At 35.6% G+C, this 18559-nt stretch overlaps 1 protein-coding gene and 1 pseudogene across 2 annotated transcripts in view; one reads left to right on the top strand and one right to left on the bottom strand.

Annotated features, from left to right (window-relative positions):
* ARF3 (ADP-ribosylation factor 3) overlaps positions 1–11815 on the top strand; it is a 33045-nt gene extending 21230 nt beyond the window's left edge. The window contains exons 7-9 of one of the 2 annotated variants that reach the window (XM_010267067.3): positions 543–590; positions 6028–6158; positions 11538–11815. In XM_010267067.3, coding sequence (XP_010265369.1) covers positions 543–590; positions 6028–6158; positions 11538–11568 — 210 coding nt within the window. In that variant the 3' untranslated portion in view covers positions 11569–11815. The remainder of the gene's footprint in view (positions 1–542; positions 591–6027; positions 6159–11537) is intronic. The other variant, XM_010267068.3, reaches the window with a different exon arrangement.
* LOC104603131 (large ribosomal subunit protein eL38z/eL38y pseudogene) lies at positions 9928–10397 on the bottom strand (annotated as a pseudogene).
* Positions 11816–18559: the final 6744 nt, after the last annotated feature.

Below are 18559 nucleotides of genomic sequence, written 5' to 3'. Positions count from 1 at the left end.
AACCTTAAACACAAATATGACCAAGTCAAAACAATAAAGCAACTTATGTTTCCTTAGGTTTTTATGAAGTTCCTTTTAAGGACTATTCTTTAGATGTGTAGCTTTTCATCTGCTCTTGGCTTGAGGTGTACATTGAACACTGCAAATAGTTGCACAAATGGTGTTCTTGAGGTGGCCATTTCCAATAGTGGTGCTATTGATTGTGAAATGGTTGTGCACCCTACACACAAGGTTATCCATTGGAAGAGATGGGTGAAAGAGGATTTATTTTAGGATCCTTTGGCTATAAAATTTACCAAAGAGCTCACTTTAATTTTCAAAATTGCAATGTTTTCTTAATTGTGGAGTGTGGACTACTATATTTGTAGCCTTTCCATCTTTTTAACCAAGAGTTCTTGCTGTCTTACCTAATTGTGCTACATTTTTGCTTTATTCATTTTTTTGTTTTATCCAAAACTAAGGCACATGCTCGCATGCCATAATGAATTGAAGCACTAATGGGCATCTTAGAACTTTAACCTTGCCTGTTGGACCTGTAACAGGAGGATGAGTTAAAAGGTGCTGTTGTTCTCATTTTTGCAAACAAGCAGGTTAGTTGCTCTTTTTTCAGTTCAATAAAATAAATACACAGGGAAACTAAATGAACTTTGATCTGTTATATTGTCATACTCTTCTTTTCCTTTTTAGTTTCTGAAAAATTTTAAGGTAAATTTCTTGTTACCTCTCCTGATGTTTGGCCAAATGCTAAGACTTATAGTTTGTATGTATTTGTATTTTGTATTATTTTGTATGTATGTGTACTGTACATATTTGTATTTGTACTCTTTCCAAACTAAGCCTTATAGTTTGGGATTGAGCTGTTCCACCCCTCTGTTAACTTGCTGCCAACTTTAGTGATGGAAAGTGTTCACATGACATTCAAAACTTTTCAAAAGTCTATTTTACCGTTTACTACACCTTGTATATGGAAAAGATACTCTTATTTATATTTCTTGAAGGGACAAATTTTTTTCTTCTATGTTTTTAAGGTGAATGAAAAGTTGAAATAAGGTTGAAGAAAATAAAATAAAAATTTGATATGGCAAAAATGTATTTAGTGTTTTCAGATGAGGTTACATTTGTTAATATATTTTAAAAGCAAAATTAATATTTCATTATTAAGGTCATTTTAGTAAAGTACCTATTTCTGTTTTAATTCCCTTTCTTCTATTGCCCCCTGTGCTTTTGGTCAAGGGGGGTATAAGTTAATGGGTATACCTGAGTGGAGGTCTTAACATTTGACTTGTGTTTTCAGCAGTATATTATCAATTAAACTAAGGGTCTAAGGCCCCATTAGGAATAGGGGTCTGTAATCCGAATCAGAATGGGCCATTCCAATTTCAACTGTTTGGTTGTGTGGAACTGGAATCCCATTTCCATTCCTGGTGGAATGGCATTCCCCCATTTGAGGGAATGGCCATTCCCTCCCCCTCCCTTGGGAATTCCTGCTGATTCCAATTTTCATTCCCAATCCTGTCTGAACCAAACAAACTATGGGAATAGACCATTCCGATTCCGATTCCGGCTGCGAACCAAACGGACCCTAACAAATATTATGTGGAAGAAAGAGGGAAAACAGAGGAAGATGACAAAAAAGAAGAGAGGAGGATGGAAGAGATATCAATCACGGGAGGCTAGCGAGAACTCCCACTTCTTTTGTATTAGTCAGCCTAGGTAATGGGGAATAGAATTACATATCTTCACCTAATTAGTGACAGCAAAAGAAAAGAAAAATAAGAGGCCTATAGCAGGCCCAAATCCCATAAACATAATAGACAACTAAAGCCTATAAACCATAACAAATAAAAGAAAAACAAATAAGCCCAATAATGAATAACAATGAATGGTCGGTTTGTCAACAAAACCATTACAAATAGAAGGAAAGCAAATAAATCCAATAATGAATAACAATGAATGAATGATGTGTCAACACTCCCCTCAAGTTGAGAATATAGGTCAATCATGCCCAACTTGCTTATGCATTAATCCAACTTTGCCTTGTTGACTCCTTTGGTAATGAATTGCTAGCTATCCATTTGTACTCACACAAGGAAGACCAACTTCTCCTGAAGTCACTTGCTCGCTAATGGTGTGTCGACATCAATCTTCTTGATCTATTCATGTTGAATAGGATTGTGTACAATAACAGCTTGATTGTTACAATATAAATGGATAGGCTCATCATAGGCAAGGTTTGAAATGTCAATGTCGGTGGAAATGTCGGTCATCCAAATATAAGAAACATATTGGAAATGTCGGAAACATTGCGTGGAATTATCGTAAAAGTTATAGATATGGTGGAAACATTGTAAAATATGCAAAATATAGAATGATATTTTATGAAATGATAAAAGAAGCATAGTCACATCTTTTTAAATTATTATCTTATTCCAAATCATTAAACAAAGCTAAGAAACTAAAGTTATAGACAAAAGAATGCATTTTGAAGTTGCCCTGTAAACCTCAAGATTCAAAGCTTCATGATAGAATGAGTTAAAGCAAATTTAAACTCATAGAAAATGTAAATGGTTGTAATAGATCAACCAAATAATCTATTACACAAACAAAAACTAATACTTCATATTTGAAATGAATATTGAGTTAACTCAAAGTGGTAATGATATAAGTTAGGTGGGCAATAACTTTCTAGTTCACATACCTACAATATTGTTACCAACTTATGTTATAATACTATCTCTTGTACTCCACATAGTATTGGTAGTGTTCATTGGGTATATGCCAATTCCAGTAAAATTCCATGTCATTACCCATGGAAGTGAAAATGGAAATATGTTATAGAAACTATCTCTTATACTCCACATAGTGTTGGTAGTGTTCATTGGGGAAATGTCGATTTCGGTAAAATTTCGTGTCACTACCCATGGAAATGGGAATATGTCGTGGAGATATTAGGGAAATTAGGGACATTTTAAACCATGAATTAATAGGCAATCCCAATCTCATCAAGCATTGATTGGATTCATAACATTTTGATATTCCATGTGCCATGGCTTTGCATATAGCTTATGCAATTTATAAATGAAAGTATATAGCTTATGCAATTTATAAATGAAAGTATATAGCTTATGCACCAAAGCAAGCAACCATAGACTGCTTCTTGCTTCTCCAAGAAATAAGATTATTAGCAATAAGAGTACAATAACCAGAAGCCGTTTTCCTATCATCAAGAGACCCTGCCTAATTTGCATATGTAAATTCTTCTATCTTCATATGCATATGATTAGAGAAAAGGATGCCTCTACCTGAATGACGTTTTAAATAAGCAAGGACCCTTTCTATAGCAGCCAATTGAGAATATCTAGGTGGGTGCATATATTGTGAAATTGCATAAGAAGTATCTAGATGTGTCATGCTTATACAATAGTTTGCCAATAAGACCTTGAAATCTTCCCTTGTCTTTATGAAGTTGTCTATTAGTAGTTGACAACTTTGTGACTAGGTTCAATAGGAGTAGGTCTAGAATATACTTCCTTTGACAAATAAAAATCTTTTCTTATCTCAACTCCCCAAGGTCCTTAATCTCAAACCCTTTGCTTAGAAATTACTTAATTCCAACATCATTCCCCATCACCACAGTCATCAACATAAACAATAAGAGCAGTAAGTATTCCATTCCTTCTAGTAAAGAGAGTATGATCTGGCTGGGCCTATAAGAAATCCATTCCTGATCAATGCATTGTGGAATTTATCAAATCAGGCTCTAGGAGATTGCTTAAGTCTATACAATGGCTTCTTGCAAGAGGTAAAAGAACTCTTATTGAGTTCATCTTGGCCATAGGAGAAAAAGTTTTCAACTAGTCATTGCCATAAGTTTGTGTCTATCCCTTAGCCATCAGCATCTCCTTATACCTCTTGATGCACACTTGGTCTTATAACCCACCAACAAACAACTGGCACCTTTCCTTCATGTATGTCTACAACCTCCCATGTCTATACCTATTCATGTAGGTGGTGTATTTAGAGATTCTTTACGGAAAGTATTGGCAATGTACTCAGGTCCTCTAGGGGTAGGAGACTCAATTAAGGCTGAGCTGCTAGTGCTGTTACAAGGTCTAAAACTCGCTAAGCAAGCAAACTTTCAAAATTTGGAGGTTGAAGGGGATTCAAAACTGATTACCTCTTGGACTACCACAAGGTGTAATGGTCCCTGGATGTATAGACACACCCTGAGAGAGATAGAAAGTCTGGCAAGGGAACTCAATGCTTCATTCACCTGGATCAGAAGGACTGCAAATAGAATGGCTGGTTCATTAGCTAAGCAGGGGGTCCATAGGCAGCAGCTGTTTTGGGCATAACTGTAATTTTATGGCTTTGTTGACTGGCTGTATTCTAATTCAGCACTTGTTTCTCACTCATTAATAAAATTAATTTTTCTTTTCTGATAAAAAAAAAATCAAGGCTTCCATTTTTTCTTTCATAGCATTCTTAAATTCAGGGTTAGGTAAATCTCCTGACACATTCCTGGGAATAAATTCAGAAGATATAGATAACTACACCTGGGGGCGGGGGTATAACTCTGTTAATAATTTATACATTTTTTTCAAGTACTTGTTTGGGAGGGTTTTCCATAGCTTTTCTGCTTTCATGGAATTTGAGGCATGGAAAAATGAAAAGCAACATTTGGTGAAAACTGGAAAATATGGAGTCAGAACTGGCAGTCACTCAGCCACTTGGTCATGTAATTCTTCAAGGTGTATAGGTGAGGCTGTGCAACAACGGAGCACCTTGCATATAGATTCCCTCCTAGGTGTTTCCAATTGATTTTGACAAAAAACCTCAATTCTTTTTTGTTGCTGTTTCCTTGGTTTAAATAGTACCCAGCAAGATCAAGATTAAAAGTCAATTGTTTCCACTAAAGAATGAATTTCACATCAAGGAACACTTATTCATTGAATCTCTTGCAAGAAATATTGATTGATTTAAGTTTTTTCATTAGAAAATCATATGTATTATACTGAAATACTGAAAGGAAATGTATACTTTCCTTACATGACGTGGGCACTTCATTGGAGGGAAAACATAATCTACACGCGGGAGAACTACGCGTGAATGCTCACCCAACCTGAGGTTTACATGCTATGGCTTGATGGTTGCACCTATGTCAAGAAGATTTTGGAGTGATGGACATTGGCATGGGTTTATCAATAGTGTATCTTTTTGGTTGTTATTTGCAATGGTGGTATTGTTAAGATGGATGTACCCAATGCTCAATCTTGATATAAAATATAAGTTACTTTATCCTTTTGTAAAAAAAATATCTCAATTTTATCATTGAAAAAATAGTAATATTTAGTTTTGGGCCAATTTTGAACCACAATTCATATATATGGGACCCACATCAGGCTGAGCTGGCATAAGATGATTGTGTTTATAGTTGGCAATGAGTACTATCAAGGGTTCTCTCTCTCTCTTTCTCTCTCTCTCTTTCTCTCAAGTCTCAACTAAACTGTAATGATGTGATTTCAATTGCCTCAGATTTCTCTCCACCCACCCTCTTTCAATTCTCTCCCCTCTGTTGGCACATCTGTGGGAAATCAAAAAGATCCTCTGGCCATCTTAATGTATAATCAATGTTGTGAATTCTGATGAGATAGATCTACGTGTGTCATGCCTACTTTAACATTACTTTCTCCTTGTTTTTGGGTCTATGTAACAATGGTTGATTTTATGTTATTTTCTTTGTTGAAAATATTAACATAAACAAAACAGTTAGATAATATATATATATATGATTACAAAAATAGATAAAATACATAACAATTATTTTCTTCAAGAAGCAAATTGTTGTGGATCAATGATTCAACAACATGGGTCAATTAACAAAATAAAAAATATATAAAAAAGAATAATGATATCGTAAATAAATATATAAATAGAATTGTGGTAATGCTCTTTTTGTTTACATGAAATTCTGATCTTAGGTTTGATTTCTCTGTGCTGCATTCATTGTCATGTATTTCAATGCAGGATCTCCCTGGTGCACTTGATGATGCTGCAGTGACTGAGGCCTTAGAGCTGCACAAAATAAAAAGCCGTCAGTGGGCTATCTTTAAAACTTCTGCCATAAAGGGTGAAGGACTCTTTGAGGGTTTGGACTGGTAAGCATGGTTAATTATCCTTATCTTATCATGTGTTGGTTTAAGATATCTTCGATAAAATGGACTGAATAATTTTTCTTTTGGGTTTATCTTTTATTGACTTCTTAGTCATGAAACTAAGACATTACTTTTAGTGTTATTAAGAAAGATATTAGCTTATATTGTTCTTGATTTCAGCTATTAAATCTATACATTTTTATACTGTTGGATGAACATTCTGCTGATGTGGCAGTGGGTTTTGTTTAAAAAAAAACAATATAATGCATATTGGTAAACAGCTTCTTAATGGTACTTTTTGATGTAAAGGTAAAATTTATCAAAAGGAAAAAATAATTATTCAAAAGATAACAAATTTTTCACTGGTTCTTGAAACCACTATTAAGTTGTTTCGTCAAGAATCTTAGAGTCATTATCAACTAGAGTTATTGAGATCTAGTGGCTTTACAAATCAGCAACATCTTCCAAGGGTTTTTACTTAATCTACATTAAGAGATTTTTTTAATCAAGGACAGGAATTTCTAAGTTTCTGCCTTGAAGATCTAATAAGATTAATAGTAGTAATGCTACTGTGCTAGGATAGCCATGCTAAGTTCTGTTTTTAAGGTTTTGAAGGTCAATAAGAGGACGGTTGAGGATACTGTTTGAACATTTAAGGACCTCAGCAGAGGACCAACAATCAGATTAATACCCTTTTGTTTGGCAGCACAATGTGGAATGGTAAAATTCTGGGAAGTATGCTTCAGGCTAAAGTTGACAGTGGTGTTGGAAAAAGTACGGCTGAGCTCTCTTTCTATTCCTTCTCATTCTCAAGTGTCAAATGTGGTATCTTGGGTTAGGAGTCATCAGAAGAAAGCAGATCTCAGAACTTAAAATATAGAACTTGGCCTGTGGCTGACTTTGATGACACCTTGATTAGAGAGTTTAGAGGATGTGGATAACATGGTAAGGGAGTCTGGAATTGATTCAGTAATATTTGATCAAGTACTTAAGACAGACAAGAGAATAGATATTAAGAAGTGGTGGCGGGTAAGAAATTAAGTGAGGAACATGCTAGAAAAATGTTTTTGGAATTTGAAGAAAATGAGAGAATAAAAATTGCTAAGTTTTCGGAGAGAAGTGGGAATCTTGTGTACTTTCAGGGTGACTCTTTGTGTTAGTGGGATCTGGCTATTTCTTGGAGGATATGGTGGGTGGAGGCATAAATTTTTGGAGATAAGTTTAATTGTGTTTTTTTAAGGGTCAACTATGTTCTTTGCTTGGGTGCGTGGGTTTCTTTGGTAGAAGAAGAATTGCCAGATTGGAGCCTGGGGGTGGGGTGGAAGGAAGGCTTCCATTGACTGCTTTCGAAGTAGTAGCATCTTTTGCTTCGATTCCACTTCTATGGCCATCTGATGCTGTTGATTGCCATTTCACTTTTCCTTCACTTGATTCTATCTCACATTATTATGCATATTTTTAAGATTTAGCAATGTGCCATCCAAGGGGGACAGTCTTGCTAGGCTGCTTGACAGCTTTGATTGTCAGTTTGCATGGAGAGATTTTGAGCCGGCGAGAAGATGGAGAAAGCAAGTGAAGATAAGGGCAAATGTTTTCATTGTTGAAGAATAAATAAGATCAAGAGGGTTGGAGATGTTGAATTTGCAAGAAGGGAAGAAGGCTACAGTTTTCTTGATGAAAGGTGATTTACTTTGGTTCAAATGTTTCCTGGTAGGGGCATGCAAGTTGCTTAAAGTACAAGAGTGGAGGAAGAATCTAAAGAGTTATCAGAAATTCTTTGAAGTGGAAACAAGAAACAACAAGAAAGGGTGGTTTATTGCCCTGGCTGAGTGGTTTGGGAATGACAGGAGACAAATGGTTTGCTTTCCGATGGGAAAACAGAGGTTGGGGTGGAACATGATCTTGGAAGTCATACAGGGATATCGGCAAAGAAACATATTAATGGAACATGTTCTTGAAAAGGGGTGGATCCTATTGATGCTGTAGCCATTGGGATACAAAGGGACAAAGGAAGAGGTAGTGGCGGTGCCTAAAGCTGATACACACAAGCTGCAGGGGAGGGAGAAGACTTACAAATCTCCTGCTGTACTAATCAACCTAAGCCAAGCATGAATGTGGTGGAGGAGGTTTGGGGCAAGAGACTGTCATTTTAATCCCTTATCAAAACTGCAAGGAAATTGTAGAGCTCCCGACCCCTCTGAATGACTTTTATGTAATGTGACTTCAAACAAATGAACATTGTGTCAATGTCCAGTGTTGGAGACCTGGCTCGAACTTAGTTGATCTAGAGGCAAATGTCCAATGTCCAGTGTCCAGTGTTGGTTATCTCTAGGTGTTCACTTCCCATAAAATATCACAAATCTGTGGAGGAATGACATAGAGGATTTCAACAGTCTAATAGTACAGTTAAGAGAATGGTAAGAGAGGATGGAAACAATGTGGACAGACTGGCACTGGAATATACTCTCCAAGGTTCAAAGTATTGATACGCCCCTGGGTATTGGCAGAGGCGTATTGGTACTTAAAATAACGCACGTTTGTGTTTTTTTAGTTTTGTTTTTCAAAATTTGATTTTTAGGCTTGTTTTTAACCATATTTTTTATTAAAAAGAAGGGGGTTCCTGAAACACCTGTAAATAGGTGTATCAGGACCCCAACGATACGATACGATATGATAGGGCGTATCGTATCGAAATTTTGAACCTTGAATGTAGCATTTGCTCCAACTAAATAGCCAAACTTCCTACTGATGTATTGGCTGACCTTTGCAAAACTTCCATCTAAATGAACTATTCAGTCTTGGTAGTATCTAGATCCATACTCTCTTATGAAGTGTTTTTAGGTGCCAAGTCCCTTCATCTAGAGTCACCACCATTTCGTAGTCTTCTTCTATCTTCTCTCAATCTGATGACAGACCCCACTCTAAGTTCATGAACCAGAGCAAGGATAGCTTTCCTACATCATTCCCCTTCCTCTATAGGCTCCGGATATCAATATTGTCAGACTTGGACCATTCACAAAACTAGAAGGGCTATTGGGTTTGGGTCAAAAGGTTGGATTTCTATCTCAATCAGTGACCATGATACATATAAAATATTGTGTATATTTTAGTATGTGTAAGTTATGGTCCGATGGCTTTTTCATTGGTTGTATACAACTGACCAGGGTTCTAGTCTTAAAATCATGTTTTTGTCAAAAACAGTACTTAGATAACCAGAACGAACCGGCTGGTCTTACTAGAATAACCATGAACTGGTCCATTGGCCAGTTTTTTTAGGCTCTAAAACGGGGGGTTCGAAAAACCAGCCATAATTGGCCATTCCAACCAGGGAACCAGTGTGGTCCTGGTTTCATTTTTCATAAAACCAGCTGGTTTTTATTCATATAAATTTCAATGTATATGAAAACTTCCGAAGGCCATAACTTTGCTCTCAGTGGTTGGATTGAGGAGATCTTTTTTTTTTCTTGATTTTGGGTAACTTTTCGAGGTCTGTGTTCCAATGCCTTGCCCCACTAATTTTGCCACAAAACTCCTCTTTTGGTCTCAAATATTTATTTATAAATTTGGGCACGTCAAGGATTGATCGGTTTGACCTGGGTGGTTGAACTAGTGATCCATGACCTGGAGGGAAAAACAGTTCAGCCTCCAGGTTGGTATGTTACTTTACGTAAAGGAGAGGTGGTAGGTTCATTTTGTGATTGTGACAAAGTAGTGATTGGGCAGATCATCGAAAGCTGGTTGGGTTGGTAAAATAAAATGGAATAACAACCAGTCTGATAGTCCGGCAGTCTTGTCTGGTCTAAGTCTGACTTTATAAAAGGGCATGCAATTAAGAAATGCTCACAGGTAACAGTCTCTGTTCTTACCAAAATTAAGGTGAAATCATCCAAACATGCTCAGATCCTCTATTCACAGATCTTGGGTACTCAGGCCTGGATGAAGAGACTGCTTCAACTTATCTGCCTCTCGGAGTCATACATACTTGGAGCAATGAACCTTAACCACATCTTTGCATTTTATGATTTTGACAGAACATGCTTTTCTTCTTGCTGTAAGAAGGAAATCCTTGATCCTGTTAATCTGCTTCAGCATTTTCCCTGATTTTCCTAGAAGAGAACCACCAAATCTACAAAGTTGCAAACCCCCTCATCTGAGTCGAACAACATTGCAATGAATGATTAATTTTTTTTACATGTCGAAGAGGAACTATTTCCGTTACATATTTTCATCTTTTTGGTCAAACCTGATTTTGCAAGAATAATGCAAGGGAGAAATTAATAGGATTTCACAATGTACAATAAGAAATGAGAACCTCCATCTCATCCACAAAAAGTTGAAGTTTCTTCAACTAAGAATGATAGTTTCGTCATAATATCATTTATGAGCTTGATTTAGAACATATTGGTGGCCCTGTATATATCTTCTGTAACTTGATTTATTATATCTTGTTCCCAACTGCCTCAACTGAATAAAATTGTGATAATAGCATACTATTGGATTTCTCTCTATAATTATTACTCAACTAAGCCTAGGGGTGAGCGTTCAAGTTTATTCTGTTAAAAACCAAACCGAACAAACTGAAATTTTTAAAACCGAATTAAAAAAATAAAAACCAAACTGAAACCAAATTATAAAATAACCAAAATAACCAAAACCGAAATTTTTGGTTTGCTTTTTGGTTGTTTTGGTTAAAACCAAATTTTAATAATGTAATATTATATATATATATATATATATATATATATATATATATTATGAAAGCCTTGTCTCAACTATCCTTTAGGGATGCTCACGGTTCGGTTTTTTTGTAACCGAACCGGTAGTACCGGTTTTTGGAAAACCGGTAACCGAAAATCGACCGGTTCAGTTCGTCGGTTTTTCGGTTTTTTAATTTTACAATATATTATAAAAATATATAATAAAAATTATAGATATATATATAAATATTATATTTTAAATAATATTTATAATCATATATTATAAATATATATTTATATATATAATGCATATTTACTAATTTAGAATATATAAAATATATAGAAATATATGTATACCAGTCGGTTCGGTTAACCACCGGTTTTCTATATTGGTTAACCAAAACCAAACCGATACCTTCGGCTTTTTAAAAACATTGAACCGGCCAGTTCGGTTAACAGGTTTTTTGGTTCGGTTTTGGTTGTTTTGGTTTTTCGATTTTTCGTTTTTTGTTTTTTTGCTCACCCCTACTATCCTTGTTTTTATGTTCACCCCTAATTAAGCCTTGTCTAAACTATCATATATAGAAGAAGCAAATGGAGTTATACAACTCAATTTTATGGAAGCCCGATTGAAAATTGATACATATCCTTATTTTTATTTGTACATTGATACATGTCCTTGCAGGTTGAGTAATACACTCAAGTCTGGTGGCTAACTTATTCAAGAATCAGTGCAAGGATTCTGCTATCCGGCTAACTCTGAATGGAGAAAAAAGATATTGATTTTGGTGTGATCTTTGACAGGAGAGTTTTCTGAAGGTGGGATGATATCATGACTTGTCTTATTTTCAGAGTACAAATTGTTCAGACAAATCTTTTAGCTATTTTACATGTAAAATTCTGGTTAAAGATTTGAATGTATGCGTTCTGTTTTACCTCATTAAAGACGAATATTCTTGAGTATGGCCCTTTCCATTTTTCATTTTTTGGCACTTTTGTCAAACTTTTATATTTTCTTTTTCAGAAATTAAAATTAAACTACATTCAGATTTAGCTTAAAAGATAACTTATTGCATAGGCCGATGCCATAACTTACGGCATATGTGATCGAGTAAAAGATAGGTAACTTAAAGTCTTAAACTGCATTTGACATTCTTTGAGCCATTTTAGGATTGTACGCCCGTACAGATTGGTTTTGTTGTTCTTGTTTACATTGACTAAGCCATTTAGGTGGATTAAACCACAAGGCCATGTGAAATTCCGAAAGCTTCTCACGTTGCTATTTTATGTGCAGGTTCGTACTTTAGACATGTAATATATATATATATATATATATATATATATATATATATATATATATATATATATATATACAGTCCCCACCATTCAGATGTAGATGCTCTCTAAATCAATCTTCCTTACATTAGTAACCCTTATAAGGCATTGGAAATGTGAACAGTACACTTAGAATCAATTCACCTATACCCACAATGTTCAATTCTGAGTACGCTTAGGCTAAAGGGTTATCTTGCTTGTTATCCTTTTTCTTGAACTTCTAATAATCAAATTTGTACTGCCCTAGTTTCTTACAATAATTGCAGATAATACCTTCTACCTTCTTATGCTCAGGCTTAGTAGAACTTTTCTCCTTATACTTTTGATTTTTGTTTTTCCATTCTTCTTAAATTGTTTTCTCCTTGGTCCAAACTTGCAACATGTGCTAATTCAATCCTGCCCTTCTTTTGTCTCTCCTCCTCTAGTACACATTGATTTATTAGTTCATTCACACTCTATTTGTGAGTACTAGTATTATTGTAGTTAACCACAAAGGTTTCAAATGATTTGGGCAAAGCAAATAACACACCATAAACAAGGAAATCATCATTGAGGTTCATCTTTAGATATTATAGCTGATAAACAATCCCTGATACCTTAACGATAAATTCTCTAATATTCCTAGGTTGTTAAAACTTTGAAACAAAATGTTGGGAAAACAAACTCATAATGATAGCCTTTGTTGAGCCTGCAAACTAACTTTTGATAGCATCAAGGATTTCCCTAGTAGTGTCACATATTGGAATGCCAAGTTTTAAAGGCTAAAAAATCCTGCTCTAAATGATAAGAAGAGCCATTTTGTTGGCCTGTTGCCAATTGTTATATCTAGTGTAGGCTTAACTACTTACATTTGTTGGAGGTTGTAGAGACTTGGGTTGTATGAGGCAAATGTCATATCCACAAGCCCCTAGGACTGAATCAATTTGACTTTTCCTTCTTTAGTAGTTGTTCTAGTCAAAAGTTCAATGGAGAATGGTTGAAATTGGGCAAAAATGTTTTGAGTGTTAAAAGGCTGCCATACAAATATAAAGGCCAATTTTAATTTACACATGGGAGAAAAATAAACAAATTTCAAATCATGCATCTAAGTTGATAAGCATGATTATCAAATGACCAAGTTGTATATGGTCTCACCCTCTCTTCTTTGGGTTCAAGAGTGATTCCATATCAACAAGTGAATCTAATCACACAACCAGGCAAACTACACATGCATGTACTTAACTATTAATCACTTAAACCTTTGGGTTCAAACAATTAATAATAAAAGCAAACTACACATGCGTGTACTTAGCTATTAACCACTTAAACCTTTGGGTTCAAACAATTAATAATAAATACACATATGTAGATCCCTTGATCACTCTAATTAAATCATAGTAAATGATGTTACCTTTGGGTAAGCCATTTATGGATTCAATGGAATGGACAACCAATATCCAAATCACAAAGCATCGAATACCAAATTGAGTCCCAATTGCTTTGGCTTTCGGTTCTCAAATTGGCCTTTCATATAGTGTCAATGGCAATTTATAAAATCAAACCATAAACAATCCAATCTTAAGGAAAAAAGTAGTAGTAATAATTATATTTAGGCCCTATAATCACTCTTCATGCCATTAAATTGGAACAAAATTCCCCTAATTATCAAATAAAATGCAAACTAGGCTGAACCAGGTATTTATTACAAGAATAAGGGCCAAAATGCGATTTAAGTTGAATAAAATGGTTAAAATATGCTTAAATGGGTGTTAATATCCTGAATATGCCTAGAATCGGTCAAGAACTGGCCTAAAACATGTCGAACCGGTCCCAAAAAGTGTTTCGATGTAAACTGGAACTGGTTTGGTTCGCATAGACCAAGTTAAACTGGTCTGAATGCGTTCAAACGACTCAGTTTGCATGGAACTGATCTGGAACGGGTAGCATGTCGGATACAGTGCCATGGCAACCACGACCCCCATTGTGTCGTAATACGTGTCCGTCGAAAATAAGTCTTCAGCGACTCAAATATATCGTCTTCTTTGCCCGACTTTCATTCAAAACCGGGTTTTGCATAATTATTTGGGTGATTTCAAACCCTCCATCTTCGACCTGTCTAAGGCTAACCGGTGGCCGGAAGTGACGGAGCCGGATGCCGATCAATATCCGGCATATATTTTGTCGAACTCTGGCCAAATCACCGGAAAACAAAATTTGCATTTTTTAACATTTCAAAGAACTCTGATACTAGTTTTGAAAAAACATTGTTAAATAAAATAAATGCAAATATATATTTAAAAATAGAGCCATGCCTCCCATTTAGCTGCTCTGAGCTTACAAACTCTAATTCAACCCTTCTTATTCTTAGATGACTCTCCACTCAACTCTAAGCCTCCAAGAAGATGGGAAAGAGATGATTGAGATAGTAGCTTAACAATCCCATAAATGTTAAAAATGTGATCACAACTCCAACAACATGACCATGGATGTAATTTTTCTAACAAATGTAATGTTCTATACAAGATAATTTCCAAGTGTTTGGTGGACAAATTAAAAAATAAGTTGTGTAAGTTAATATCTAAAAACCAATCAGCATTCATTAAGGGTAGAAATTCAATCGGTAATATCATAATAGCTAGAGAATTGAGAAATAAAATGACTAAGAAAAAAAGTTGTGGGTTGGGTAGCCATCAAGTTGGACATGTCCAGTGCATATGATAGCCAAAAGAGAGTTTATAGTAGAGATGGTTGGAGGGGATGGGTTGCTCACAACAATGGTGTTCATTGATAAAACAATGCATAATTACCCCCTCTTTCTCAATTTAAGTAAATGGTGTTCTAAGTTATTCAAGCTACATTTGGGCCTAGGGTAGGGAGATCCTCTCTCTCTCCCCTATTTATTTTTTATATTCGTGGGCCTAAATCTAGCAAAGGATGCTTGGCATATTTCACATATGCTCTTTGTAGATGATTGTTTACTTCTTTTATAAGATTGAAATTGCTAAATTGAAAGAACTTTAATTTTTTTAACAGAAATTTGAAAGAATGTCAGATGAAAGGATTAACCCAAACAAGAGTTCAATCCTTTAGTAGCAACATTCACAGAAAGAAAAGGATGTTCATCATTCACATGTTTGGGGTGAAGCAAATGGACAGTAAGGACAATATTTGGGCACAAGATTATGGATTTGTAAGGGGAAGGTGAAGGCTTATAAGGAATTAATTAATAAAATTAAGAATAGAATCTTTATGTGGAATTCCAATATTCAATCTTAGGCGAGCAAGCTACTATCAGGCTCTACCTGTTTACACTATGTCAACCGACATTTTAGAATCGTCGTTGATTTGGACGGTCAGAGGTTTGGCCTGGAAACCGTCTAGGCAATTAGTTCTATTTTACTCCAAATCCAGAATTTGGTCAAAAACTGTTGAAAAAGTCAATAAAACATTGATCCGGGCGGTCAAATCGTCGACCCGTTGACCCGTTCAACGGTTTTGACCATTTTTTTATTTTTTATTTTTTTTTTAATTTTGTTGTCAGAATGGACCGTCCGTTCGAACCGGATGGTCAGACCGTCAACCCAAAAACCAGTGGCTAGAACGATTTCATTTCCGGATCGTTTTTTAAAACATTGATGTCAACTGCTCTCCTTCCTTAGGAATGTTTAAATGAAATGGAATAAGTTACAGAGAAACTTTTGGTGGCTGGGAACCAATTCAAATTCAAGAATGTACACTCTAAGTTGGGAAAAACTAGGAAAACCTAAGAATAAGAATGAAAGAGGTTTGGGCTTTAAAAAATTGTAGGAGATGAATAAAGCTGTTTGGGAAACAACTTCGGAAATTGCTAATGTTGTCTCAATCATTTCTAATTAGAGGCTCATGGGTATGACTCTGGATCTCCTGTCCATGAGAACTCTGCCCACAATACACTACTTCCGTGAATTGGGAACATCTCCCCCCTACATAATACTATGCAAAGGATGAGATATTCTCCATATGTGACTGCGATTAACGTGGGCAAGAGATCCGGACTCCATGGGTACCCACAATACATACGAATCAACCTATTCTTAAGGACAACTAGATTAGCAATGCAAGCTCAATCAAAATAAAAGATGTTCTACAGGTGGATGGAAACAAGAATACTATAAACTGCTCTCTCAAATATTCACCCAACACAAAGTCCAACAAATACTCAATGTACATATTATTTAGCATATTGGTTGTGTCTTTTACTATTACTCAAAACTCCCATATGTATACTGCAAAATTTTCTAATAGGTGCTTCTTGCAACATATTGTCAGCTCTTCTACTTGGGTTAAAGCTGAAGATTCCCTTCCATTTTCAAAATTTTCTTTGGAAATTATATTGGGATGCTATTCTTCAAAGGATAAAATCCCCTTCTTACAAAATCATGATAGGACAATAGAATTAATTCACCACCTCTTTTTCAAACGTAATTTGTAATTTTCCACAAGCAGTGTGGTTGGCTTTGCATATACATTTTGAGACTAATGCTCACTCTTCTCAAATGTTGCATTCTTTTAACTAGGAGATACAATAACACTAAGAACCAAAACGGGCACAATCCTCCCAAAGTAACTAAGTAACAGAAACAGGACTATCAAAATACCTACGTCTAGACAACATATTGTTAGATAACATAGCTAAACTATCAACACATATGTTTGCTTCTCGTTAACAGTGTGAAAGCTCCACATAGGGGATTTGTTAAAGGATATCTAAGAGTAGAAAGAGAATCTGATCAAACAATAATATGCTGAAATTCTCCAACTCTAGCCTAATGCAGGCCTTCATAAATTGCCCATAGATCCTCTATGTCATTTGTTAACCTTTTGTTGCTCCATTAGTATTAAGCTTAATCCAACCTTGTTGATGAGAGAGGGGCCCATGAAATACTTTTCCCATCCCTCACATTAGCACTCGAGGGATTTGTTTTGTGATGAAAAATACTTATTAAAAAGATTTGACCCCACATTCCCATGACTATACCCTTCCACTTCCAAGAGTCACAAGTAGAATTCATACTTGACAAGATTTGACCCCTACCATACTTATTAAAGTTTGAGCCCATCCCTGGTCCTGATTGGAATTCATCCTCCAAGCTAATTTTAGGTTAAATCAAATGTTTTCAGCCTACATGGTGAGGTCTATGTTGATTTTCCTATGAACCCCAAATAAAGTTTCTCTTAATTCGGTCTATTTTCTTTGTCACACAGGAAGGAACCTTAAAGCTCTAAAATGCATAATTGGGGATACTTTCCAAGACCACTACTAAGGGTATATATATCTACCAGCAAGGGAGAGGACATTGCTCTTCCACATGAAGAGCTTTGAGTTGATTTTATCCATAAGGGAGTTGAAGGTTCGTCTAGTGGCCCTTCCCAAAATAGTTGGGAGTCCTAAATATTTCCCTACATTAGAAATGGTAGACAACATCCTTTGATGTTTTATGGGAACATATTATATGCTAACATCACAAATTTGCTAACATTCACAACTTGTCCTACCTTGCCACAAAGTTCATGCACAATGTTCATGACCAGCTGAATCTGTTGGTGATTAACCTTACTAAGAATAAATAGACCACCAATAAAAGGGAAGTGGGACAAGGGTGGGCCTTGTCATGAGCTTCCTCCTATTGATGGGCTCTAATCAGGCCATCAATAGGTATGAAGGATCCCCTTGATGAATTCCATGTGAAGGAATGAAAGAGTCCTGAGCTTCCCCATTGATAATCACTTGAAAGGAGCATTGACTTAGACTTGGCATAATAGTTTTTCACAATTGGACAGGGAACTTCATAGTTTCAAGCGTGGACCAAACAAAATCCCATTTAATTTTGTCAAATTGGTTTTGATCCCTACTTTACCTTGACCTTATTTATGCTTAAATGAGTGAACAACCTTATGCATCAAGAGGATATTGTTCTGGAATAAAGCTATTTGGTTAGGTGACATGACTATAGGCATATAAAATATTTAAAACCTCTTAGCAATTAACATGGTAACCACTTTGTATAATGGTATTACATAGATTGATAGGTCTAAATTGGGTAACTACTCTGGATGAGTATCCTTAGGGATTTCCCTAAGGACAATACAAGATCTCTCTTTAATTTCAAAGGCATTTTCTAATTGTCGAAAATCTCTAAGTCAGTGGAGATAAAACTATTCTTAATTGTGCCCCAATTTTGAATAAAAAACTCAGTTATAAGTCCATCCAAACCATGTGATTTGTCCCAAGGGAGGTTAAAGACAATATCTTTGATCTCCTCTACCGTAACATGATTTAAGCAATTAAAAAACTCAGATGGAATAGGGTTGATGCATGGATTAGGCCTATTAGCTGGAGCATTCTCTTTCAAC

This window comes from Nelumbo nucifera, chromosome 8 (assembly GCF_055504915.1).
Source record: "Nelumbo nucifera cultivar China Antique chromosome 8, China Antique-T2T, whole genome shotgun sequence".
NCBI lineage: Eukaryota > Viridiplantae > Streptophyta > Magnoliopsida > Proteales > Nelumbonaceae > Nelumbo > Nelumbo nucifera.
This window is presented reverse-complemented; position numbering and strand designations above follow the sequence as displayed.